The sequence below is a fragment of the Haliaeetus albicilla genome, chromosome 2 (assembly GCF_947461875.1).
Source record: "Haliaeetus albicilla chromosome 2, bHalAlb1.1, whole genome shotgun sequence".
Taxonomy (NCBI): Eukaryota; Metazoa; Chordata; class Aves; order Accipitriformes; family Accipitridae; genus Haliaeetus; species Haliaeetus albicilla.
In genome coordinates this window covers 53,610,468-53,637,026 of record NC_091484.1, presented here as the reverse complement: position 1 = coordinate 53,637,026, position 26,559 = coordinate 53,610,468, and the positions used below count along the sequence as shown (strand labels likewise).

General features: G+C 39.1%; 1 protein-coding gene across 2 annotated transcripts in view; it reads left to right on the top strand.

The window, feature by feature from the left end:
- COL1A2 (collagen type I alpha 2 chain) overlaps positions 1-23,646 on the top strand; it is a 38,473-nt gene extending 14,827 nt beyond the window's left edge. For both annotated transcript variants that reach the window (XM_069774867.1, XM_009930894.2), the window contains exons 18-50: positions 495-548; positions 650-757; positions 1,631-1,684; positions 1,786-1,884; positions 2,746-2,799; positions 3,179-3,277; positions 4,039-4,092; positions 4,738-4,791; positions 4,918-4,971; positions 5,067-5,120; positions 5,967-6,011; positions 8,179-8,277; positions 9,014-9,121; positions 10,462-10,515; positions 11,080-11,133; positions 11,710-11,763; positions 11,872-11,925; positions 12,029-12,136; positions 13,128-13,181; positions 13,275-13,328; positions 14,246-14,407; positions 15,819-15,926; positions 16,347-16,454; positions 18,093-18,146; positions 18,252-18,359; positions 18,544-18,597; positions 18,947-19,054; positions 19,731-19,784; positions 19,899-20,006; positions 20,429-20,675; positions 21,098-21,288; positions 22,396-22,638; positions 23,224-23,646. In XM_069774867.1, the coding sequence (XP_069630968.1) occupies positions 495-548; positions 650-757; positions 1,631-1,684; positions 1,786-1,884; positions 2,746-2,799; positions 3,179-3,277; positions 4,039-4,092; positions 4,738-4,791; positions 4,918-4,971; positions 5,067-5,120; positions 5,967-6,011; positions 8,179-8,277; positions 9,014-9,121; positions 10,462-10,515; positions 11,080-11,133; positions 11,710-11,763; positions 11,872-11,925; positions 12,029-12,136; positions 13,128-13,181; positions 13,275-13,328; positions 14,246-14,407; positions 15,819-15,926; positions 16,347-16,454; positions 18,093-18,146; positions 18,252-18,359; positions 18,544-18,597; positions 18,947-19,054; positions 19,731-19,784; positions 19,899-20,006; positions 20,429-20,675; positions 21,098-21,288; positions 22,396-22,638; positions 23,224-23,370 (3,060 nt within the window). In that variant the 3' untranslated portion in view covers positions 23,371-23,646. The remainder of the gene's footprint in view (positions 1-494; positions 549-649; positions 758-1,630; positions 1,685-1,785; positions 1,885-2,745; positions 2,800-3,178; positions 3,278-4,038; positions 4,093-4,737; positions 4,792-4,917; positions 4,972-5,066; positions 5,121-5,966; positions 6,012-8,178; positions 8,278-9,013; positions 9,122-10,461; positions 10,516-11,079; positions 11,134-11,709; positions 11,764-11,871; positions 11,926-12,028; positions 12,137-13,127; positions 13,182-13,274; positions 13,329-14,245; positions 14,408-15,818; positions 15,927-16,346; positions 16,455-18,092; positions 18,147-18,251; positions 18,360-18,543; positions 18,598-18,946; positions 19,055-19,730; positions 19,785-19,898; positions 20,007-20,428; positions 20,676-21,097; positions 21,289-22,395; positions 22,639-23,223) is intronic.
- Positions 23,647-26,559: the final 2,913 nt, after the last annotated feature.

Below are 26,559 nucleotides of genomic sequence, written 5' to 3'. Positions count from 1 at the left end.
AAATTGGACAGTGTCCACAGTTGTAAAAGATTTCCTCTGGATATATTTTTGTATTTAACACAGACATTTTTTCTTATTCCACTATAATTAAACATTGTAGTTCGTTTCTGTGTCTCACTGCTTGCTTCAGATGCTGAGACTGAAGAGGTTCATTTTGCATTCCCTTTGAGTGCAAGGTCTGTTAAGCTGTGTTCATAGTATCAAGAGAGATGTGACAGCAATCTAACAATAAGGCCCTCAACAGGTATCCTCAGTAGAGGAACCAGCCCTGAATGTGTCATAGTTCAATTACTGTCATTTCTAAGCATCTTTAACGTTTGTTTTCATGCCTGTTAAGCCAAAAATGCAGTTATGTTCATTGACCATGTATCACAATAGAGGCAGGCATGGCACTGGATGATTAAAAAGTTTTTTGATTCATGAAAAAGCTGTCCAGGTAGAAGAAAGATTTTTGGGATGATGCTTAATTCTGTGATCTCTGTTTTGGACTCTAGGGTGAACCAGGCCCTGCTGGTGCCAAGGGAGAAAGTGGTAACAAGGGTGAGCCTGTAAGTATGGCAACATGTGAAGGTTTTTTCAATGAAAAAGCCTGATAGTTACTTGCAACACAGCATCTGATTTCTTCTTTCTCTCTGTTTGCCTGAAATAGGGTGCTGCTGGACCCGCTGGCCCTCCTGGTCCTAGTGGTGAGGAAGGCAAGAGAGGCGGCACTGGTGAACCTGGCTCTGCTGGTCCCCCAGGCCCTGCTGGTCTAAGAGTAGGTTTTCTTTTTGTGTTCCAGAAGTAGAAGCAAAAATGAAAGAGGAAATAAAGCTAGAGTCACAAAGGCAAATTAAGTAATTATGAGTAATTAAATTTACATTAATGCTGCTAAGAAAAGATCATTTGCAATTCTGAGCCTTTTGCTTAGTTGGGACCAAACCCATTTTTGCTTTGTGTTAATGCTGTTTACTATCTTATCACTGAAGTAATTAGAGGTTGCTTTGATTTATCCATTGTGTAATATTTAGTGAATTATCTTTGATTACTCTTAAAGCTTTGTGATGGAATTTAACTGCTTAAACCAGATAATTGGCTCACACATAATGTGATGCAGAAGGTTTCCATTCAGTGTCTTCAAGGGTGCCTAGTACCCTTTTCATGGGGTGAGGAAACACTCCATGAACTTCAGGAGGCATGTGGCTTCATGCAGGAAAAGAATTCACAGGAAAATAATAGGAAAAATGGCAGTGTTTCCATCAGATTTTTTGGGTAGAGATATAGATTCAGTATTGCATCTTGGGTATGGTGTACAGTCATAGAGAAGCCAGTAACTCTCTATAGAGAAGTGAAGGTGAAACTGTGTGGGCCAGGCTGTGGGATCCTAGCTGCTGGCTAGAGCCACTATTAGATTACAATGAACACTGAAAATGCTCTGATATAAGCAGATTAGGACTTAAAGAAATCTAAAGGAAGTAAGAGAGATTTCTTTCACAATATACATTTTCACTGAGGTGTGTGTGCTTAGAGCTGCACTTACCTCAAATTCAACAGACCTGCTTGGAAGGCTAAAATTTAGTAAGCACTCTACACCTTACAGGAACAGATTTCTTTCTTTCCCTTTCTTGATTTGTTTTGTGTTCACTTGTAGGGTGTGCCTGGATCTCGTGGTCTCCCTGGAGCTGATGGAAGAGCTGGTGTCATGGTAGGACTTTTGTCTGGGTCACTATTTCTAAACTGTCTTCTTTTATAAACAGGTGTGTGATGCTTTTTGCTACCTCTGCCTGATTTTATTTATTTTGGTAGGGACCTGCCGGTAATCGTGGTCCTAGTGGTCCCGTTGGTGCTAAGGGTCCTAGTGGTGATGGTGGCCGTCCTGGTGAGCCTGGTCTTATGGGTCCGAGAGTAAGTTTGAACTCTGTGGAATAAGTTTGAACTATGCAAAAAGAAAATGACTTACAATTTAGGAACAAAATAATTCAGAAATCCAATGGCAAAAATTCAGCCTGTGCTAACCACAATTAGGGAACTTCTACCACTCTATTGAAAAAACATCCATAAGGAAATGATTAAGCATCAGAATGTTTACTGAAATTAGTTTCTTTTGTATGTGGTAGCATTTGATTGCCTTGTCATGGAGCAGTGCCCCCTTGTACTGGATACTGCATTGACTTCTGAGAGGGGGTTCCACTTGTGATTATTTACAGAACGTGATCATTAAGATCACAGCTGAAGTGTGTGTGTCCTCTTTAAGTAACTAAAAGAAAAACCCTACTAAAATGATATGAGATGGCTGATCTCAATTATTTCAATTTTATTTTGCAAATGATTTCACTGAAAACAGCCGTCCACTTCTAGTGGATGTTGCAGCCAGATTATGTCCATGTCATTGTCTTTTACCCTCTTTAATCTACTCTTTCCCTTACTACCCCACCGCATGGAATGAGTTTTCAGTGCACATGTGAACTGTTAGGCATCTGCAAACATTTAAGCACATTCTCTGCTAAAGTAGAGTCTAAATGAGTTTATCTGAGTGAAACAGTTACTTACCTATACTGATTTTCAACTGGCATGGGCGCACACACCACCAAATTAAACTTCAGTGTGTTTTAGATGTAAACTTGATAGGACATACAGTCCTGTGTCCACAGTGTATATTGATAACTTGGCATCTGTGTGTGTATGCACACATGTAGGAAAAAAATTTTGGTTAACTTTCAGGTGAGTTGGTTTCGCTCTAAAAACATGAAACCTTTCCTTTCTCAGGGTCTCCCAGGTCAGCCTGGAAGCCCAGGCCCTGCTGGCAAGGAAGGTCCTGTTGTAAGTACCTTGCTTTTCATTCTGTTTCCCCATTGCATGTGAAACATAAACTGAGTTTTTAAAAAGCAGAGATCTCGGCACTGAGCTCTAACACAACTCTTTGTAAAGCCAGCAAGATTTTACTACCTTATTAGTCAGAAAATCAGAGACATTTTCCATTCATTTCTGTGGCTCTCAGAAAAGGCCTGTGTCCTGGAAGGGGAAGAAGAAATACACAGTTCTACAAAAAGGAGAAAAATGGAGGAATGCATGAGCATGCAATGTATAAACAGTGTTTAAAAGTTAAATGGCATTCGTTTCCTGTCAGTACACATTTCTCCTAAAACTGAACTCTAATTAAATTACCCCAGCCATTTAATAGTATGATTTCTTTTTCTAGGGTTTCCCTGGAGCAGATGGTAGGGTTGGGCCAATCGGTCCAGCTGGTAATAGAGGTGAGCCTGGCAACATTGGATTCCCTGGACCAAAAGGTCCCACTGTAAGTACAGTACAGAAATTTTCTGTTACTATGAAGTTATTTCCAGATTAATCTGTAGGTCCCCAGCTCTAGCAATCAAACACATCTCCCTGTGTCCTCCCGTACTGCTTATTGAATGGCATCCACTTACATTCAAGAGTTCTGTTTGAAATTATTTTCCAGTTATCTGGAGTATGATTAAACAAATGAAAAGCAGTTTAATTAGTTTAGGAATATTTGGACATTGAAGTGATTAGAATAATGTATGTCTATACTATAATTTCTGCATGTCCATTTTATCATTTCTAAAAGTTCTGTAAAGGTTGGCCACCAAGCCTAAGTTTCAGTTCCAGAGTATTGTTATTTATGGAGCACAATCCAAAGCTCACTCACTTTAGCAGAAAAGCTACCAGTGATTTCAGTGGGGCTCTTGATGTGTCACACAGAGGCCACAGATAACAATAATCATCTCTTGGATTTGTGGTGTTGCTATACATACACACACATGCAGACATTTATATAGTGTATTGCATAGGATACTATGCAGAGTGTCATGAATTATGATCTCAAAAAAAAAAATGGAGTTTTGAAATGACAAGACATTTTTGAGCTGTTTTTTCTAAGTGGTTCAACGAGGCACATGGAGCTTGTGGGTGTTTTAATTAGGGTTAAAGAAATATTACAATAAATCTATCAAGGAGAGTATATATCTGTTCAGTAGTTTAAACTGAATCTAATATGAACTCTTGGTTAATTTTTGTATCTTTTTCTTTCAACTTCAGGGTGAACCTGGCAAACCTGGTGAAAAAGGCAACGTTGGTCTTGCTGGCCCACGGGTATGTGGATATGTTTTCTTTATCAACTTCCAGAGAGAAAAAAGTAGATTTTCAAAACCTATGTAATAAGATAGTGTTGTCCTGTGCAAAAATGAATAGATGATGAAATAGAAAAGCACTTGCGGATGCATTCATCTAGCCTCATGTCAGTGGGGACTATTACTTAAGGGATAAATGAAAACTACCCTTCTTGTGTATTAATTGGGTAATTAATTATGGGGTATTAGCTTACTATGAAGAGGAAAAAATAGCAGTCCCCATGCAAATTTTTGAGGACAGTGTATTGTTTCTAATTTATCCTGTATATTTCCAACTTCTTACTGATAGTTGAAACTTACTAGTCCTTCCATTTAAAGGGCCAAATAATTGGTCTGTTGTGGGAAAAATGCTGTCAGCAAGGTTCCTATAATCTGTAATTCCAAAGGAAGTTTCCTTAACGATTAATGTGCTGCAATAACTAAAACAATCCCCAGAGTTTAAAATTGTAAGCATCTTTAGTACCCTTTGACAGTGAAGCTCTTACAAGTAAATGGTTAAGTTCAAAATACGCAGAGATCTTTGTTTTTGGCACAGAATCACTTTAGAGAGATATTATTCGTAACAAATCAAATCTTTGATAACAGCTTTCTACTTGAACACATTTAGGGTGCTCCTGGTCCAGAGGGAAACAATGGTGCTCAAGGTCCTCCTGGAGTCACTGTAAGTAACAGCCTCCACACAGATCCAATTTGTGATTTACCTTTCGTTAATGGGACTTCCCATTTTATATTCCATTTTCCTATATTTCTCGTTCCAAGTTAATCACTTGTTTTTCATTCCATCCAGGGCAACCAAGGTGGAAAGGGTGAACAAGGTCCCGCTGGCCCTCCTGGCTTCCAGGTAACTATGTGCTCTGCTCAATCTTATCTATGCTTTACAAAGCATGAAGTGCTTCTGCCTTAACTTTATTTGTACTCTTGTTTCTTTACACTTAGGGTCTGCCAGGTCCCTCGGGTCCAGCTGGTGAAGCTGGTAAACCAGGCGAAAGGGTGAGTGACAGATATACGGTACTCTGCAAGTAGGGGCAGGCATTGCATAAGCATTATGTTTACAATTGCACATGTGGTGAAGCAAGAGCCTGTTGGTTCCATTTGCCAAAACAAAGCAATCTGTGTTATATGCAAAGTTTAATAGTCCCTTCTGTTAAAGTTAGCCACAAATGAAGAAAGTCCGTTGGAATTTGCAACATACTTCTTTTTTCAAAGTTTTGGTATGAAACTGAGCAAAGACAATCCTTTGCTTTTTGGGCCTTAAACAGCAGTAAAATATGCCCCCTTTCCCAAAAGACAAGACAGTACATGAAAAATACTTTACTTCAAATTTCTTTTGAAATCTTCAAGGTTCAGTCTAACCTGCATTACTCCAGTTGTATGCTTTTGCATCTCATTTGATTTCAGTGAATTTGCAATGGCATACAACGGAGGTAACTCAGTGGTAATTCAGGCTCTAGGTTCTGCTCAGTTAAAGTATGTGATGTAATCTGCAAATTGTGCATTCTATATGTCATAACCACCTTTAATGTTTACAGTTACATCTCTCTGTGTCCCCGTAAAAGGGTTTACATTGCATGTACCTGAAGAATGAGCTTGGAATTTAACAGCTAACTCTTTCTTCAGAAGAGAAATTACTATCTGATGTGTGCTTTGACATATTGTGCAGCTATATGAAAAGGGTTTATTTCTGTGCATCTAAAAGACTGGGTTTAGTCTGAAGATTTTCAATATGCTGCTGCAATTTGAGAAGCATTTCTATTTACTTCTAAGAAACAAAGTGCAGTTTAAGCTAATAAGTTTGCTTTAGAAATAAGCTTTATCAATACATCTACTCTCTTCTAGGGTCTTCATGGTGAGTTTGGTGTCCCTGGTCCTGCTGGCCCAAGAGTGAGTAACTCATTTGAAATCTGGTACTGACTGTCTTAATAACATGTTCAGTAATAATAGTTGCTATATACATTTCCAAGTTTCTCAAGACAAACAGCTCTTCTCAGTTACAGAATATAGTGTATTGCAGCAGACTCTCAGGAATGAGGGAGAATGTTCTCTGCTGTTCGCATGTGTCGGGGTGTATGATTATATAATACAATAGTTGCCAGTGTTAGTGAACTTCTAGATAAGCAATATGAGTATTACCCAAGTAATGATATCCTGTATTGATGAACCGCACAATGAGAGTGTGAATGATGAAAGACTGATCCTACAGTGTTACACTGAGGCCTGGTGCATATGAGAATTTTCACCTCCAATGCCTATGCACAGACCTTCTTAGCCTGACCATTTCAGTCATACTATCCCTTGCTGACCATCTCCTAACTCCCATGTAATGTCTTTGTGAACAAATGGTGGGCTGAATCCAGAGCCTGGAGTAGTCATTAGAAGATATTGCCTTCCACTTCCCTTTATTCCTGCACCATGAATAAACGTCTGTAAAGAGCTTTGTGTGGAGGCCTTCCTGCATGGCGGGAAGGTTCCATTTATGCAGAGCAATGAGTAGTTTCTAAAATGTTTGATTAATTGTTTGCTTTCCAAATCCACTAAAGAGGTTGATATTTAAATTACTTCTGTTACTTCCTCTTTTCTTCTGATTTCCAGACTAAAAGTATTCATGACAAATATTCCCATTCACTCTTATCAGTCATGTCAATCAGTTTAAATAGCACTTTCCTCCCTATATTTAGTGGCTTGAGGCTGTATTAGTAACCATGTCCTCTTTAAACTTGCATTTTGCTATTCTATCCAAGCCAAGTTCCCTTTATCATTCTAGCAGTTACCTGTCTCTGCTCTAGCTTGCCTTAAGCATCTCATACCCAGCCAGAGTTTATTTCATTCAGTATTCCAAATTAGGTCTTACCGATACTTTGCACAACAAAATTAACACATCCTAAAAGTACCTCACGGCTTGTGCCAGACCACATTTGCCTTTTTCAAGACCGCATCATATTGTTGGCTATTGACTATCGCCTTTCCCTTTCTGTCATTTTCACCAGATGAAACCTCCATTTACAGCAAAAATCCTCATTTCTGGTGCCTAAATAAATGGCCTGGTACTTTGCATTCTTGAATTTTGTCCCAGTTCTACCATGACAGCCATCCAACAGGTTATTCACTTCTTCCAGTGTAATATGTCAACCCTTCTTCCTGTTGACAAAAGCTTCCACCTTTGTGATATCTGCATATTTCATAAATATCTTTCTTCTTTTTCTGCCTCTCTGTCATTAACAAAATGTATGTAAAAATAATTAAAAGATATATTGGGGAACATCACTACAATATAAGTTAGCTTTCTGCATTGTTGGTGCTTTTTAACAGTGCGCTATCTCTCCTTGAGTTAGTTCTCTGACCACATTATAGCTCTCGTACAAACTCCCAGGTTCTCCAGCATAACTAAAAATCTCTATTATTTCTTATCAGATTATTCATTGATGTCCATCTTGATCATACTGGGATAATCTGAGATGTCTTTAGTAAAACTGATATTTCTACCTTTGATAGATCTATTGTGCGTTTAAGCCCCGTTTCTGGCTACTTCCATGTCTCCAGTTGACCTGGAGACATGACCTGAATTTATCCTTATCCTTGTTATAATGTACAGGTCACATTAGTAGGCTTTAGCTGTCACCTTTATTCTCCAATATTCATCAGGCATTTGCCACTGTAAAAGTAATTGTTTGCCAATTACTATGGCTGTAATTTCACTAGAATCCATTATCTGCTCTCAAACTGGTATCAGAAGCTCCATTTGACAATAGCATGCAAGACACTGTTACCAGAATGAGCCCAGTAGCCAAAATCCATGTTCAAGAAGTATTTGTACTTTGTCAGCTGATATCATGATGCAAGACTTTAGTACTTCACTTTGCTACATTTGTGCCAAAAGCTAGAGCCAATTCTTATGACCAGTTTAGTTAATATCTGCAGAATTCTAATACAGTTCTTAATGGTTTGTCCAGATAAAAATGCATCACATTGTCATTGCTACTAGCTAGTGCTTTTAAACCTCTAAGCTACAGAACAATTCAAGAAAAAACTCAAATCAAGCTGTCTCCTGCAGGGTGAACGTGGTCCTCCTGGTGAAAGCGGTGCTGTTGGTCCTGCTGGTGCCATTGGAAGCCGTGGTCCATCTGGCCCACCAGGCCCTGATGGTAACAAGGTGTGCTTTCCCCAGCTGCCATTGCCTTACTGTTGAATTCCTGATGAAGGCAATCCAAAACCTTTTTTCCTAAGAGCATAAGTAATTACTGGTAACAGGTAGTTAACCTATACACCATAGCCCCGGTGTCACTTCTTCAAGTGGTAAAGCTCCGTCCCAGCTAGTCCACATTAATATTAAAGGGTTTTATGTTTAGCACTATAGATGATGAGAGGTGAACTCCAGTTTGGACTCAGTTTAAATACAGCTTGTCAGTTGGGTATATTATTATTCTTTTTTGAGATAGGGTCTGAGATTTTGGCCAAAATTCATGCTGACTGCTATTTATACCCATCTCTACTTATACACAGGAAGTTCTTCTGTCTAGTAAGCAATATTTTCCCCAAAACATTAGCACAATAATGAGCAGTCATCTACCAAAATAACACTGGCTTGATGCTAACTGAACATGGGGTTTAGTTTTCAGGATTTTAATGGGTAGTCTTTTTACAGAAATTTAGTTTGGAATATGGGACACCCTAAAACCTCAGGAGCCCACAGAATCAGAGAAACTGTTCATGTCTGGCATCTTCAGTAGCTGAAAAAGTAAAATAAGTACAATAGCTTAAGACAAAATGCTACTATTCACACTGTTTATAAGCAAACAGAACGATGGGCAAAGTAGTAATGACAGAATTTTGTACAAAATTATGTGAATGATTTGACCCTGTCTTACATGATATACTGTTTCTGCCAGGGTGAGCCTGGCAATGTTGGTCCTGCTGGTGGTCCTGGTCCTGCTGGCCCTGGTGGAATCCCAGGGGAGAGAGGTGTTGCTGGTGTTCCAGGAGGCAAGGGTGAAAAGGTAAGGTGGACAACCTACTTTGTTACTGCATGCACAGGTTTGGGAGATGCTTGAATTTCATTAACTTAAAAAAATAACTGCAGATTACCCCAATGTGACTTTTATTTAATGTGAAACTATATTACTTAGTGGTCAATAAGTAGAGCTTTTGTTGGTCTAACAGACTGACAGTCTTTTCTAAGGTGGTATTTTGATCTATGCTCAGCGTTTGCAGTTGGTTTAAGTGGCAGTTAGTCCTTCACAGGATTGGTTAACAATGAGGTTATCTTTACCAAAGAAATACTAAAGCTGTCTTTGAGTATAGGCTTTATAGTAGGAATGGGCCTACTGATCACAAAGGACTGAGTCTCTGATCAAATCCTTGACTGTTCTAGGTGCCATGACTATAAGTAAATCGGTTACAAAAATCTTGTGATTATATCAGTTTTCTATAAAATCAGAAAACGTTTTAGCCAAGGTAAGCCTTTACATAAAGCTGTGTAGTCCGGTAGCAAGCCCTGTTGCTACCTCTACTTTATCTGAATAATTATCTATAAAATCGGTTTTTATCTTGTTATGTACATCTCATTCCATATTCTCTTCATTATTTAAACTCTAAACTGAGATTTCTAGAACTGCTTTATTTGTTTTGACTAAAAAAAATCCATAGTCATTTAGCATAAATGGAGTTGTAAGGAAATTAAGATGAAAATTGCTTGCAACTTTTTATAAAACACTATATTCGCACATGCAGATTAATGCAGAAGAGTAGGATGTATTTTAAAAAAAAAAGAGAACAGAGTGCTGGTCTGATTTCTTGACACTAGTGGTGGCCTGGATATAATTTTTTGTGATACAAAACATATGTGTTTTATATGACCACTCATATGACATCATTGTTTTTAACAGTTGTTTTCCTGCTTCAAATAGAAAGTATAACATGAATACCCAGAAGAATTTTTATATATGGTTATTTCTTGACCAAACGAAAAGGGATTTTGAGGGGGGATTTACATTCATCATTTGGAATATACATCAACTTGGTTTTGAATTTTTAATTCCATTCAGAATTCTTGCCACCTCGGGGAAACCAAGTAGGTTTCCCATGAAAGAGGCAGGCTCATAATTCTGAAAAGCATGTCAGTCCCCTTTGTCTGCAAATTCTCGCTTGCAAGTCAGTACATACTCAGCAATAAGAATGAAATAATAATCAAAGTCCATTCCCCAAAAGACTAGCATGATAAGCATCTCATGATATGCAAGTAAAACATGGATACTCTGCAAACAGTTCAAGACTTCTTTCATACAAACTATTGTGTTCATTACCAATATAAGGGGTTTTTTCCCTCTGTGTATTCTAGGGTGCCCCAGGTCTGAGAGGTGATGTTGGTGCAACAGGAAGAGATGGTGCTCGTGTAAGTATTTTTTGGTTCTACTTGAGTTTACCTTGCTACACCTCAGAACTTAAGTGACTAAAAAGGATGTTCAGGACTTACATTTCCGACTATATTGCATTTCCACTTATATCTGATCACTTTTGATACAAGTCAATATGATTTTGTTGCACCTTGTCCAGGGATGTTTGAATCTGGGGGGAGAGAGAGAAAAGTGACCACTTCTCATGCACACAAGCAGAGAAATTACATCAGCAGAGAACCTTGTATTTCATAGACCATTGTTCAGTGTGACATTACTCTTTAACTTCATGGCCTCAGTCCAGACAGCTAATTCTAAAGGCAGCCTGCAAAGCCACACAAAATTATCATTAATTTGAGATTTTGACTGCCTGTCCTAGAATTCATACTTTGGAAGGAAAATAACAGAATAGATTTTGGGTTATAAAATCATGTGTCCTTTATATTGAAAACAGCTGGAAGAAAGTCACACACCTGTCTCCAGGAGGAAAGAGAAAAAATATTAAAAGTAGTCACTCCTGCTTACATTTTGTTAGAAATGGTGTCCTGTCTCTTGACCTATAGGGTCTCCCTGGTGCTATTGGTGCTCCTGGCCCTGCTGGTGGTGCTGGTGATCGGGTAAGTCTACTCTTTGAATGAAAAAGTGTCTTGTTTGTTTATGCATTTTCCCCACATATGAATATTTAAGATGAGGAGTTCCATAAAAACCAATTCTATCTTTCTAGTGTGCATGAGTTCTGCAAGTTTCTCAGATTTGGGAGGCAACGGTTATTGGGACTGTAGAACTATTCAGTGAAGTTTGCCATAGCACCCCATACCTTTTCCTGAAAGGGCAGGGAAGGGATGCGCATCTACATGGCAGTGGGTTATATGGGGAGAAGATTCTGATCTAAGCTTTGTCTGAATTCTTCCCAGTTAAGGCTAATCTCCACAGTCCTCCTCACACTGTGAGAAGAGGTTTTGATATGGTGATGAACAACCACACATTAGCTCAGAATTTTTTTATCCTGTCTGAGTATCGTTAGAAATTATTAATACAGGGCGGGGCAAAACAGAAGCATTTTCAGTAACACCATCTTCATTGGAGACACAGGGAGACTTGCTATATGCATCTGTACCGAAAGATCACCCTTGTTCTTACTGCAGTGCGGCCTTCCCCCACAGTGTCATAATGTTTTCTGCCATCTGTTTTAGGGTGAAGGAGGTCCTGCTGGTCCTGCTGGTCCTGCTGGTGCCCGTGGTATCCCTGTAAGTAACAATTCCTACAACTATTCTTGTGTCAAAGACATGATGTTCAGAAAAATGCCCTTTTAAAGCCTGTTCCAACCAGTCCTCTCTTCTTTGCCCTCTCTTTAGGGTGAACGCGGTGAGCCTGGTCCCGTAGGTCCTAGTGGATTTGCTGGACCTCCTGTGAGTATTGTTTGCCGTTTCCTCTTATTGATGCCATGCCATTCCTCTATTTCCTTTTCATGCTTTTCCAACTCCTTGTTCTGTGTGTTTTTTCTGCCCATAGGGTGCAGCTGGTCAGCCTGGTGCTAAAGGCGAACGTGGGCCTAAAGGACCTAAGGGTGAAACTGGACCAACAGGTGCTATTGGCCCAATTGGTGCTTCTGGACCACCAGTAAGTGAACTGTGTCTTTGTAAAATGCATAGTTCTTAACTGTGCTATGCAAGCAATACGCTAGCCTGAAGGCCTTGAATTTTGAAAAGGTAATTAAAAAAAGAAACAAAACTTCAAACTAGGCTGTGAGGAAAGTCACTGTACTGATTTTCACACATTATATAAGCTTCATCAGTCTATTTATGTGGGCTCATATCATGAGTCTGGAACTGAAATGAAGAGAAAAAAATAATTAATTTTCAACTTGCCCTGAAGATCAGCAAAATCGGTCTATCTTGGACCATTCAGGGGGTGATTGTGGTTAAGTTCTGAGCTGAGGATGTTGATATCTTCCTGTCAAAGACAGGATGTGCTGTTGCAGTCTGATTTTCAGACCCAGTCATTCAGAAGCATATGTGCAAATTTGTCTGTGCACCCACTTGCATGCAGGCTTGTCATGTGCTAACACCTTTATAGTCCAAAGGTATATACCGTTTCACATGCATGCAGCCCATTGTTGGGGAACTGGTTGAAATGATGCAGAAAGTCAGGCCCTGGTATTTTAAATACTGTAAAGTGCTACAGGATAACATGTCTTGAGGTTCTTACCATGTGATTCCAATAGAGCAATACCAGGCCCTTGCACTACGTGGCTGTTTTAGTCATGCAGTGCAGAGGACTTGCTGTTCTTTGCCTTACTATGTCTTTCATATTTTGACTTCCAGAGTTGCTTAGATGGACATAACATTTGTAAGGCAAATTCATTTGAATCATAAATGGCATATGCAACTCTTCTCAGTCCTTACAGTACTGATTTAAAATGTCTGTGAGAATTTACTACCCTAGTATCAGGACAGGAATTGTGGGTTTGGGCCCAGTCCTCCTCCTGTTTAAAGTAAAAAGCAAAATAGCCCTTAAGTTTCATGAGAGTGGGACTAAGCCATTATTCTAAATAGAGAACATTAACAGTCTTTGCTTGATTCATCTGTTTTTTTCAATCCCTCATACATAGGGTCCCGCTGGTGCTGCTGGTCCTGCTGGCCCTCGTGGTGATGCTGGTCCTCCTGTAAGTCTTCAGGCTTTTGGCACTGATGTTGTTGCTTTTCATGAAGTCCTTGTTTCCTTTAAACCAGATCTTCCTTTTCACTTTTATTTTTAGGGCATGACTGGTTTCCCTGGCGCTGCTGGAAGAGTTGGTCCTCCTGGCCCTGCTGTAAGTAACTAATGAAGAAGTTCTAATGGGTCTTAAGTCAGAAGTTGCATTGGTTAGGGATGATCCTCATTTTCGTTACATGGACACAAATTCTAACTGCATTGGAATCACCTCAGATCCTTCTAGGACTGGATGAGATAAGAAAAAGTCTCTTAACTGTTTAAATTCCCAGACTGAGAGTTATGCATTTAATTTGTGGGGTTTTTTACAATCCATCAAGCATCCCTCTGCATTTTGAGGTGGGTGCCTAACCATTTGTAAAAATCTGTGTTTATTTTGCTTTTGAGTAACTGCATAGCCATTGATTTTGAGTGGAACAAGAAGGTCATGTCCTATTTGAAAAAGAATGTTAAAGTTATCTTGTGTCCACACTTTCTAAAGTATCTGCAGTTCCAGCCCCTGTCTCAAGCAGGGCAACCTCTTGTTGTGTTTAAGAATGTGAATCCCTGCTGCTTTATTTTTCAGCCAAAAATTCTCATTTCAAATTGACATTTGTAGTTTTTCTTTTCAAAGGTGTTTCCAACCTTTATCAAAAGGCACTTCTTCCCTTAGATACCCTATATTTAAATATATTGTAAATCCCACTATCCAAAGCAAATAATCCTGTTGAATTGGAAGAGGTTTTTCTCATAGATTTTATAGTTGCAATTAATGTCTCCAGAGCCAAATCAATACTTTCCCACCAAATTTGCTGCTTTCACCTGCCCTGTGTAAAAAACCAAATCTCTCAGTTCAATAATTCTACTGATTCCAGCTTTCTGCTGCTAACAAAAGCAATAGAAGTTGCTGCTTCAGAACAGCTGACAACATGTTTATTGCAAAGCTGTTTTTGTACATGGACATAATGAAATTTATCTCTGTTCTCCCCAGTTAATGGGTCTATATTGTAATGATATCATATTCATACTCAACCCTAGGGCATCACTGGTCCCCCTGGTCCTCCTGGCCCAGCCGGCAAAGATGGTCCTAGAGGTCTACGTGGTGATGTTGGTCCAGTTGGCCGTACTGGTGAACAAGGTATTGCTGGCCCACCTGGTTTTGCTGGTGAGAAAGGTCCATCTGGAGAGGCTGGTGCTGCTGTAAGTTGCTGAGTATCACATCTCGTTAAAAATGTTTTTCCACGTAAATGTTATGGCTTCTGAGATACTTTTGGTATTTGTGAAGGGCTTTTCTCTTTTATCCACAAATTTAGCAAAGCTTTTAAGTAGAAGTTCCACTGAGACTCAATAAATTGTTTATAGACATGTTTGACAAACATGCCATAAAAAGTGAACCTGATCTCTGGGTCAGGTTTTTCTCTCTTTTTTTCTTGTGGTGAGTTGCATCTTTCTCTGCAAGTAGCCAAAATGAAGGCAACGAGGCTAACTACAGAAGAAATTGCTACTTAGTCTGAGAAGGGGAAGCAGAATCTCCTGCTCTAAAATTGAGCATCATGGATGGAAAAAGGAGGAACATGTGAACATCCATTTAGAACAATCTCAATTCATTTCTGCATCAGAAACTAATTTGTGGGGATCACAAGGTTAAAGTTGTCTGGCCACAGGTTGGCTTAGAATTATGCAAATAAATTAATTAATTTTGAGTCTCTTTAAGCTTGCACATCCAGAATTACTTTTTTAAAAGTCAGATGCATTTCTGTCTTATAGAAGTATGCACTTGTGTGAATTACCACTCTATTGTTTCTCAATAAAAAACTATAGAAATTTCTTCTGTGATCTGCAGAAGTTGCAGCTAAGAATGAAATCTTCAGTGTCATTGTCAGACGTGTTAAAATTGTGTAGGTGACAACTGAAAATTTGCCCTTTAATGTCCAGTGTAAAGCAATACATTTTCTAATTTTTATGTTCTAATTTAATTTCAATTATGAAAAACAATTGAACTAGTAAGCCTGACTGCAAGTTAGGATAATAATTTAGGGTAATATGTTAGGTTGATTACTTATGCCAACTTTAGTGCCACATATACTCAAATTTCAAGGAAATGGAAAAATCACTTAACTAGACAAACTTTACCTTTCAAATGGTCAGTAGAGAGCTCTAAGGATTGTTTGGAGATGCCAGATACCACCTAGATGTCTTCTAAGCTTGTCTCATGATCAGTCTCAGATGATCAGTCTCTTCGCTATGGAATCCCCTCACATAGTCATCTTCTCTTATTGAATACTCCAATTTTCACGTGTCACCCACTGTTATTGAATGTGAAAGGAAAAAACATGTATAGGGTTGTTCAGAAACAGCATTTTCACTGGAAAACAGTTGTGAGGGGAGTATAACTGGCATTATGTTCTTACAGACCTTTAGCTTTGGTGTTTAAAGTCTTATGGCTTGGTTGCAACTGCTTCCATGCAGGAACTAGCTAGCACTGACACACATTGAGATCCTTAGAAAGCAGATGGTACTGTTACAGAACAAAACAAATGAGAAATGTGAAGGGCTGTAAAAAATTTATTTTTCTCTATTAATATAAAAAACCATTCTCTTCATGTCATAGGGTCCTCCTGGTAGCCCAGGTCCTCAGGGTATTCTTGGTGCTCCTGGTATCCTTGGTCTGCCTGGCTCTCGGGGAGAACGTGGTCTTCCAGGCATCTCTGGAGCAACAGTGAGTATATGACTAGTTTACTGCTTTAAACAGAGATGTGTAAAGAAAAAAGTTGAGGTCTCTTATGAGAAACGAGGGAAGAGGAGATGTAGATTCTGCTGTTTCCATTGCTACTGCAAACAGAGGATATGGACCTAACAGAGCAGTGGAAGAAATTATTGCTTGTTGCAGACAAACAAGACTTGTGTCTGCAGGTGAGCATGTTTTTGAATGGCATCAGAGATGTCTGATAGAAGAGGTAGAAAATTTAGAATGAAGATAATATTTGGTATAGTTAGATATGTTTCTTGTGTCCTGGTTCTCTCGCTTCCAGAACCAATTACAGAGAAATGTTTCTCCTAGATATAGGCCAAAGGTTCTAGAAGACTGGTTTACATTGTATTATAATGTCACGTTTTGTTACCACTGTTCCTGTATTAGGGTGAACCTGGTCCCCTGGGTGTTTCTGGTCCTCCTGGTGCCCGTGGTCCCTCTGGTCCTGTGGGTTCTCCTGGTCCAAATGGTGCTCCTGGTGAAGCTGGTCGTGATGTAAGCTATGTCTTATTTCCTCTTCAGCACTGCTTTTCTTTTATCCTGAGCCAAAGACAAATACACAGAAAAAAATGGATGCAACTGGAGGCTGTTTTGCTAGCAAACTTGTACCTTCCCATGTCTTCAGGGAAAATTATAGCAAGATTCTAATAGACATGGATTCCCCTCCCCGTCCCCAACTAGGTGACAAATTCGAGGCACAAGTTGTGTCTGAAATACATCCTAGAGTCACTGTCAGAATCTTTTGACGTTTTACTTAATTGTCAAGAAAGATGGAGTGGGGAAAAGATTACTTCGTTGTTGGAGCTGGGAAAAGTAGTACATCCCAGAGGATAAGGTTTTGTCTATAGAGAATATATCAGGAAAGCTTGTTATGTTGGATGCAATACACATATTTTTCAGGGAAGTCACTTTTACTTGAGTGATCTAGTGATTTGTGGTATTAAAGACAATTGTTTTTTAACTTAAGGCATATGAAGCACATTACACAAAATGTTGGAATTCAGTTATTGGACCTGTACAACACTCAGTACTGTTTTGGAGTCCTAACAAAACAGATACACTTTTAACATTGTGGCTGAGCTACATAATGTTTCCCAATGTGCATTCCCTCACCCCAATGTAAAGTATGTTTGTAGGCTGAAAACATGACAGAACAAACTCTGGCCTGTGTGGCAGGTACTGCTGAACTGCAGAGATCAATGCAGGTTAAGACACATTGGAGGACCTGAGCCCTGTGTGGAAGGGGGAATGTGGGAATGCTGGAGTGGAACAAATTGCTTCCTCTAATGCCCTGCCTCATGGGTGACTATTTGGAGGATGGGGCCCTGCTCACAGAGCAGCAAATAAACTTCTCCATCCAATTTAACCATCCAAGTTAGTAGTTCACCTTGAAGAAGGGTATTGACACAGTGTCTATCCATGACTTACACTTGAAGAACAGTTAAAGTAAAATATTAACACATTGTCTTGTCTCCTGTTAGGATAACTATGTAAAGCTTTCTCTGAGCCTTATCAGGGAAGCTTATTTGATAACCTGAAGCATTGTTAATACAGGACTCGTGCAAGTCCTAAGACTTACAGGATTTCAAAGAGATCAGAGAATAGTAAAGAAAAAGAAATACACTTTCTGTTCCGTGGGAATTTTCTGAAGGAAAATGTTTGCTAGTATACACAGTGAAACAGTTGAAGTGAAATTAACATTCACAAAGGAAGACATTTAAGCTTGTGAAGTACTAAAAGTAATTTAGCTGTGACTACTGTTTAAGTCCTTTTCTCACCACTGGCATTTTTCATCTAAAAAGTAGGGCTCAGTTTTACAAGAGTGCAAGCTAGATGAAGACCACTATGGTCTTGACCTTTTCATCTGGAGAAATACAGCAAAACCCAGTAATTTCCTTCTATACTGAACTTGTAAAACCTAAATATTTGAAGACCATCTTATTTTTCTGAGAACATTAATATATTTAAGGAATTTGAGCATGGCATCGCTAAGGAAGATTTTGTTATCTTCAAGATTTATGCTATCCCATCTTAATGACTTCTTACTCTCATTGGGAGCAATTAGACTGACACACAGTTCCGTGTGAGATGAAGGTTGATGGAATTTAATAATTTTTCATGGTATTTTAACAGGGCAATCCTGGAAACGATGGTCCTCCAGGCCGTGATGGTGCTCCTGGTTTCAAGGTAACTTGTTTTTTTCTTTTATTTCATAATCATGGAAGAAATATTCCAATATGTGTAAGTCAGTAGTAACACACTGTCTGTCCTTTTGCATTCCTTTGTTCCCAGGGTGAGCGTGGTGCTCCTGGTAGCCCTGGTCCCAGTGGTGCTGTGGGTGCTCCTGGTCCTCATGGCCAAGTTGGTCCTTCTGGAAAGCCTGGAAACCGTGGTGATCCTGTAAGTTGATGAGACCTTAATTTTCGATTGTCACAGGAGTAACATTTGTCCATCATACACATATACATTGTGCATGAAACCTCTACAGTATGTATGTAATTACTTTGCTTTCTGCAGAGATATGTTGAGTGTGGAACCTTTATTAGGTATAATATACAGCAGTGACATGCATTTTCTGTTTCAGGGTCCTGTTGGTGCTGTCGGTCCTGCTGGTGCTTTTGGTCCAAGAGGTCTTGCTGTAAGTCTGATTTCTAAATACGCTACCACATTGATGCAAGAAGAGAAAACATGTTTTATTAATAAAAACTCATGACTGTGCTCAAGATATGGGCCCAAAAAGTAGTGCTTAAGGAGCTGTAAATATTTATAGACCTAGAATCTTGATCAGCATTCTCTCTTATGGGACCAATCCTGAAGCTTTTGGGACTGACACTCTTCCTGGGTGTGTCAACAGAATGTACATATATATATATATCAGGGGCAACCTATGGCATAATGTAGAGTGCTCATGCTTAATTCTTGCTTTGACAGTAGTATATACTTGAAGCCTTCTATTTTATTTCTCTGATACCTATATCACTTCCTAGGGACCACAAGGTCCACGTGGTGAGAAAGGTGAACCTGGTGATAAGGGGCCCAGAGGTCTGCCTGGCTTGAAGGGACACAATGGATTGCAGGGTCTTCCTGGTCTTGCTGTAAGTAAATGATTTTCACAATTTTGAATATAAAGAGCAAAAAAAGGAAATAAGGTCACCCAAGTGTGGGATTACATATGCACAACCCAGCAGGTTGATACTACTTGCTCCACTCTGCATCATCTTTCAAAGGCCATAAGATTCTCTTTAACACTTAACACTCTTCACATAAAATGGCAAATTTTGATATTGCCATTGATAGTTGGCTTTAGAACTGTGAGCACCATTAGCTGCCCTGAAAGTCGACTGCATTTGGCTAGCACAGAATTCAAAAAGCTCTGCCTTTCTTTTAGTATTACTTCTTACTTTGGCCAGAAATTGTAAAGCCTTTGTACCACAGAGAAGCAGAAGTAATTTGTAGATTTTCTTCCCTTTAAATTCTGATGTGCCCTCTAGGAATTCAGACTTTTATTTTAAAGCCTTCCCTGAAAACCTGAAGAAACAATATTGAGACGTTAATAGGTTATCCCCTTAAATACCTCTTCGCGCTCTCTCTCCTCCCTGCCCAAAACAGGCATTTTAAAGCCCAAGTCCGCTAATAAATGCCATCAGCCCTAGATTCCCATTCTCTGAGCCCAAATGCACGTGCTAACTATAGCTCCCTCTTGAATCATGCGAATACAAATGTGTGCCACTGCAATTTTTTTAATGACTATGCATGTATCTTTCCCAATAGGGCCAACATGGTGATCAAGGTCCTCCTGGTAACAACGGCCCTGCTGGCCCAAGGGTATGTGAATTTAAGAGCATATTCAAATAATTCCCATTCCTTTTGTGCAATATATACATACACTTTACTTGTAGTGTTTTCTACTGTCATTAAACTGTTTGAGTTTCCTTTTAGGGTCCACCTGGTCCTTCTGGTCCTCCTGGTAAAGATGGTCGCAATGGTCTCCCTGGACCTATTGGCCCTGCTGGTGTGCGTGGCTCTCATGGTAGCCAAGGCCCTGCTGTGAGTATAACTTACTTTTTGTTGATTTAACACATTTATGTCACAGGTACAAGAAAATCACTTCAAAAGCCTAGCAGTTTAGGAAAAGATGTGGTTTTATTTATTAAAAAAAAACCACAAAACTTCCAAATGTCTATTGTTATTTAACATTAAACATTTCCCTAACAGGCCTAAACCTGAATTTCTTGTTCATTCCTTATGGCCAGACAGCAAATACACAAAGAAGATGTAGTCCTACAATGTGCATCCTCTACTGCTTGAGCCCACAGTATTCACCACAGGGCAAGTCCATATGTGCTGCCTCAGATTAGAGCTAAGGGTGCTAGGAGTTAAGTAGGACTATGCATGTGTGGAAACACTTAATTGAGAGAACCATATGTCTAATAGAATGCTTCTTGTTTTTTGCTTTTGAAAAACTTTAGGGTCCTCCTGGTCCTCCTGGTCCCCCAGGTCCCCCTGGTCCCAATGGTGGTGGATATGAAGTTGGCTATGATGCAGAATATTACCGGGCTGATCAGCCTTCTCTCAGACCCAAAGACTATGAAGTTGATGCTACTCTGAAAACATTGAACAACCAAATTGAGACCCTGCTGACCCCAGAAGGCTCCAGAAAGAACCCAGCTCGCACTTGCCGTGACCTAAGACTTAGCCACCCAGAATGGAGCAGTGGTATGTTACTGCCAGATATTTGGCCTTTCTGGCTCAGGCAGTACTTCCAGTTTATTAGCTTTCTTTGTTGAATGGTATCTTTGGCCACCCAGTGAAAATACTAAAGGACCAATGAAGAAGTTCTCTCTGCCTCCACTGAAAACAGATACAAGGAAATTCTGAAAAGCTCTTTATAGCTATTATTGCATGATTATTGCAATAATCTTTCAAAATAATACAAAATTATTTAACCCTAGCTTTCAAATACAGCTTCTTATACATTAACAATCTAAAATATGTATTTATCCCAGTTATCACCTTAATATTGCACCTAGTTGTGATATTTTTGACCTCTCTCTGAGTTCCTGTATCAAACAAGTGAATATAGGCTGCAAATGTTAGGCTGAGTGAACTATTGTTCGCATTTCTTTCCTCAATGGCAGGCTTCTACTGGATTGATCCTAACCAAGGCTGCTCTGCAGATGCCATTAGAGCATACTGTGACTTTGCCACTGGTGAGACTTGCATCCATGCCAACCCTGACAATATTCCTGCTAAGAACTGGTATGTCAACAAGAATCCAAAGGACAAGAAGCATGTATGGTTTGGTGAAACTATCAATGGTGGCAGCCAGGTAAGTGATGTATGGGAGGGTGATTGTTTCCTACAGTGCTGTCTGAAGAATTCCCAATCAACTGACTCTGAGCAAGCAAACAGATAAATTAAACTCTCTTAGAGGAGAAATATGAAAAAGGGAACTACCTTTTATCTTGAAGGGAATAGAGCTCCAGTTCTGGTTTGGATCATAATTTGCTAAAAGGATTTCTCAGTATTGTTCTAATTTTTCTTGGTGTCTGCAAATTATCAACTCGGTGTGACTAATGGCTACAGCTAAGGGAAGCCTGGACTGCGGTATGGTACATTAGTATAAAGACAGTTCAGAAACTGTCTGAAAAAGTAAGAAAAACATCTTTGCTTATTCTTTTAATTGAGATTTTTTACATATGACGCTGTTCCTGGAAAGATATTTATATTACGCATCACAGATCCTGAGCATATGCCACCGTAACATTCAGAATTGCTAGTGTAAGTGAAAAAAAGAAATATGTCTACTTGCTCATTAGACACCAGCCAATTGCAAATAAATCACTTTTGTATAGCTAAGGAGATCTAATTACATAATTCTTTAAATGAAGTTGAGTTGATCTTATGATGAAATTGCAGTGTCCAAGGTCTTTAATATAAGAATATAAGACTGATCACACTGGGTTGGAACAGTCTAGGGTCCTGTTTCTTAGAGTGGCTGAAAGTAGATGCTGTAAAAAAAATACAAGAATGAAGTAAACATTTGTAATACCCACAGACACTATTCTATTAGATTAAAAAAAAAAATAAAAATCAGGGTTTTCTTGAAATAGGCATTGTTTGTGTATCTATGGAAGCAATAGATTTCTCTTCCTTGAACTTGTCTGATCTTGTCTTTGAATCCACATAAACTATTAATGCCCTATCTTGGAACAGAGTTATACAGTTTAACTACATCCACTCATGTCTGGTTTTCAACCTACCTCCTACTAGTTTTATTTGATGCTCTTCAGCTCTGGAGTTGCAATAGACAAGTGACTGCAGACTTATGTAGTTGTTTTTTTTCATGTTTGTAGAGAAAATATCACATACTTGCATTACAAACATCCACCTTTCTCCAGCAATACAATTGACTGGCTTCCTTTCTGTTTTTCAGTTTGAATACAATGATGAAGGAGTGACCTCAAAGGATATGGCCACCCAACTGGCCTTCATGCGTCTGCTGGCCAACCATGCCTCCCAGAACATTACCTACCACTGCAAGAACAGCATTGCCTACATGGATGAGGAAACTGGCAACCTTAAAAAGGCTGTTATACTGCAGGGATCCAATGATGTTGAACTACGAGCTGAAGGCAACAGCAGATTCACTTTCAGTGTTCTTGAGGATGGCTGCTCTGTAAGTAACGCAGAAACCATTGGCACCATGATTTCCCACATTTAAGCACGTGATTAGGGACAGAGTTGTGCTTTGATTCAGAATTAGATTATCAGTCAGACCAGCAAAATTTTACCCAGTGAAGATAAATAGCCTACAAAACCAACTCTGCCAGATCTTTAACAAGTGGGAAGGACTGGGGTACAAACAAATCCTACCTTGTACTGTGCAGTGTGACAAAAAAGAAAAAGCTTTACAGAGGGACCAGACTCAAATTCTGTGTAAGCTGAAGATTGATAAGGAAATAGTGCATAAGCTGTAGGAGGGGCAGGATCTTTAAGTCCTGAAAAACTCAGGCAGGGTTCTCTGAGAATTTAACATCAGTGTGAAGGTAGTTTATGTAGAGCGTCACACATATGACTTCAGAAGATTAAAGTAAGTATTTTCTCTGTATCAGAGAACTAAATAGTTGGATATGGGTATCTGATTTGCAAACAATGGCAGCAAAATTAATATGAAATTCTTTCAGAAATTATCCATTCAGGTGAAACAATTTTCAATACTATGAATAATGCAATAACAATGGTAATGAATCTTCTCTTGCAGAGAAAGAACAATCAATGGGGCAAAACGATCATTGAATACAGAACAAATAAGCCATCTCGCTTGCCCATCCTTGACATTGCACCTCTGGATATTGGCGGCGCTGACCAAGAATTCGGTTTGGACATTGGCCCAGTCTGTTTCAAATGAATGAACTAAAATTAACTTAAAAGCCTCTCCCAAATTATTCTCTTGTCATTTCTTTTTATAATGAAAGCTGACTCCTTCCATTTCTTCTGTTCATCTACTTGCTTAAACTCTGGGCGAAAGAGAAGGAGAAGAATTGATTGGAGCATTGTGCAATGAAATTTTAATACAGCCCCAAAAGGACTTGGAAGTCTTTCAAGATTTAACACCTTGCTTTGGGAAATGTCAACCTTTGTAAAGAAAAAAAACCAAAATAAAAAATCATGAAAGTTTGCACCACTTGTGGCCTTTGAATATCTTCCACAGAGGAAGTTTAAAACCACGACTTCCAAAGGTTTAAACTACCTCATACACTAATCAAGTGTGATCCACATCTTTTGTAGGTACTTCTCCATATGATCTGAGGTACTTTCAGTTCCACTCAAAATACAGTGGTGCTAATTGTGTTATTACAGAGTATCTTTCCAATACTTGAACTTTGATGGTGCTAGTAGCATTTGAAGTATCACTTCTCTGTTTCTTTGAAGTCTGTCTCAAAACTTAGAATGTCCTGTCTCACCCGCAGCTTAAGCATGTGGATCATTTTTCCTCATCTTTGTCCTCTTCCTCCAAAATCAGGTGCTCCTGCTTTCAAATCTCATTTCCATCTTCTACAATGGGTAAAAAAAAAAAAAAAATCATCATTTCTCAAAAAAAGAAAGAAAATGTATTTTGTATATGTGAGATGTTTAAATAAATTGTGAAAAAATGAAATAAAGCATGTCCAGTGTTCCAAAAGAAACTATTTAATGAGTTAAGTTACTTGCTTAGATGCATTGGCAGATACTCATACCCAGAATTTACAATACATTTGCATTACTGCAACTATCTTAACCCATTGCTCTAAAACATTTACTTAGACTTAAGCATACTTAAGTTAGCATACTTAAGACTGCTAACAACTGTCTTAAGGGTGTGATGGTCTACTTGACTCTTCATTTCAACACCACCTTTTGAAAAGTCCACAAGAAACTCAGTAACTGTGCCTCATAGTATGAGAAATTCAGAAGCAGAAATAATTCCTTCATTTTTTTTCCAAACGCTAAGTAGGATTAAAGTCCAAAAGAAGGATCATCTTCTCACTTAAAGGTAGAAGGAAAATGAAGCTTCTGTCTTACACCTGAAGACAGAAAGCTCCTTGGTGTTGAGAGCGCTGTGCTGGCTGATGCTGTGCTGTAATCAGTAGAACTATGCCTGTCTACTTTTGAAATAAAGTGCAGAAGTCCATGCAAGGAATCTCTAAATTTTGTTGTCAGGGAGATCAGGGTTTGTTAGGCCTTACAGGTCATTCAGTTCTGTATGACACACAGAACTATCTGCTGTTGCTAACCTTAATAATCTACTATCATCACAAAAAACACCACAAGAAGCAAAGACTGTTCTTATCTGAGGCCTTATAAGAGACTGCTATCGTACAGCACTTTTCTGAAAACCCTAAACGAACTGCAATTCCAACAGCCATGGTTTTGGAACTGGGAAGGCACTTGGGAGAACACACAAAGGACCATGAAGACAACAGCAAAAGCAGGTAAGGGGAGAGGTGAGACAGGCTTAGTCAGCAGGAGCTCCCACATGGAAGCATGAAGAAAACATGCAGAAGAAGGTCCCTGTAACCTGAAGAAAGCACCACTCCAAAGGTTAGCAGCTGAGAGTCTGAAGGCAGCTCCAAATGGTGCAAGGACGAATAAGCACTAAAAACTGTTTCTAAAGAAAGTTTTTCATTCTTGCTTGCAATGAATTAAGAAAAAAAGGGGAAAATATCAAAACATGGCCCTAAGTGCAGCTGCTATGTGCCCACAGCTGTGTGCTGAATTAGTAAAAGGGGAATTGCCATGATAAAATATAGCCCATTTTTTCTTCAGGTAAATACATGCATTTATTCATTGGACATGATGATTCTTAAAGTGTTAATATTTCAGTCATTTTCTTAGTATTTCAAAATATAATTTTTGTTGTTGTTGTAAAAAGAAAATAATGAAATGCTTTAAAATGGTAAGAGTTTCTTTTCTCATGTAGATTATCTACAGGCCAAGAAGTTCCTACAAGGACTGAAAAGATAAAATTGCATCCCTCAGTCCATGTAATCTGCTAGGATGTATGCAAAGGTTATTGCTAGGACTGGGAGGTCGACTATTGCTGCCTGGGAAGGAAAAAAAAGAATAAAGTAACACTTGAGGTTTAGAAAGGAAACTGCAAAAGGCAAGTGCTGTTCACTTTTGTCATCTTCTGATTTCTCCTTTGCTCTCTGTGATCTATTCCACAGCATGTCCTGCTAGGCAGAGAACGTTTCCTTTCTAACAGCCCTTTGTTACATCCAAATTCTTCTGTGTTTTCATACCTTTGCCACAAAAATGGACTCATTTGGAAATTAAACCAGAAAAACTACATAGCACCTACCTCACAACTTCTAGCCTCATTAGCACCGAGATGATGCTCAGTTCGGCTTGCAGGTTTTGAGCTCATCAGAACTTACTGCACAAACAAGTATTTTGCTTATGCTATGTACAATATTGAAGAAACTGTCTTTCCTCTCAAGGATCATAGCTGAAAATAAGTGAGATGAACGGCAGACAAAGCAGGCAGCCTTCACATTGTCTAATTTCAGGAATATAAAATGTTGAATAAACTTCTGGTACAGTGAGCTTAGTCATCTTTGGGAGTGGTCTGCCTCTCTGTAAGGATAATCTCTGGAGAATTTAATTATGAGCAGGTATTCATCAGCAGTACTGCAACTAGACCATTAGCATAAATTAGCTAAAACAATAGGGTTAAAACAGATTAAAGTTTGCATTCAGAAAACAAAAGAAACATGGAAGGAAAGGAAAACAGCTGGAGTAACTAAGTGAAAGATAAGTTTGCAGCAAGCCCTGCATAGGAACAGAATTGCTGGAGAAGCCGCCTAAGGCTGGGTAGAGAGATTAAGGAGCCACTGACACACACAGTGCTCAGTTGTGATACAGCTGTGAAAATGAAAGTACTGCAGCATTTAGAGCATTTTCCTCCCTAGAATGTGTGGGACTGATCATCCACTTGTGTGATCAATAAATGTGTCTTGTCTGTCAGCTCCTCTTACGCCGTCTCCCCGGCAGGTGAACAGAGATTAAAAGGCTCCTGTCAGTAGGTGCTTCGAATTGCATCTAAACTGAAGCCTGA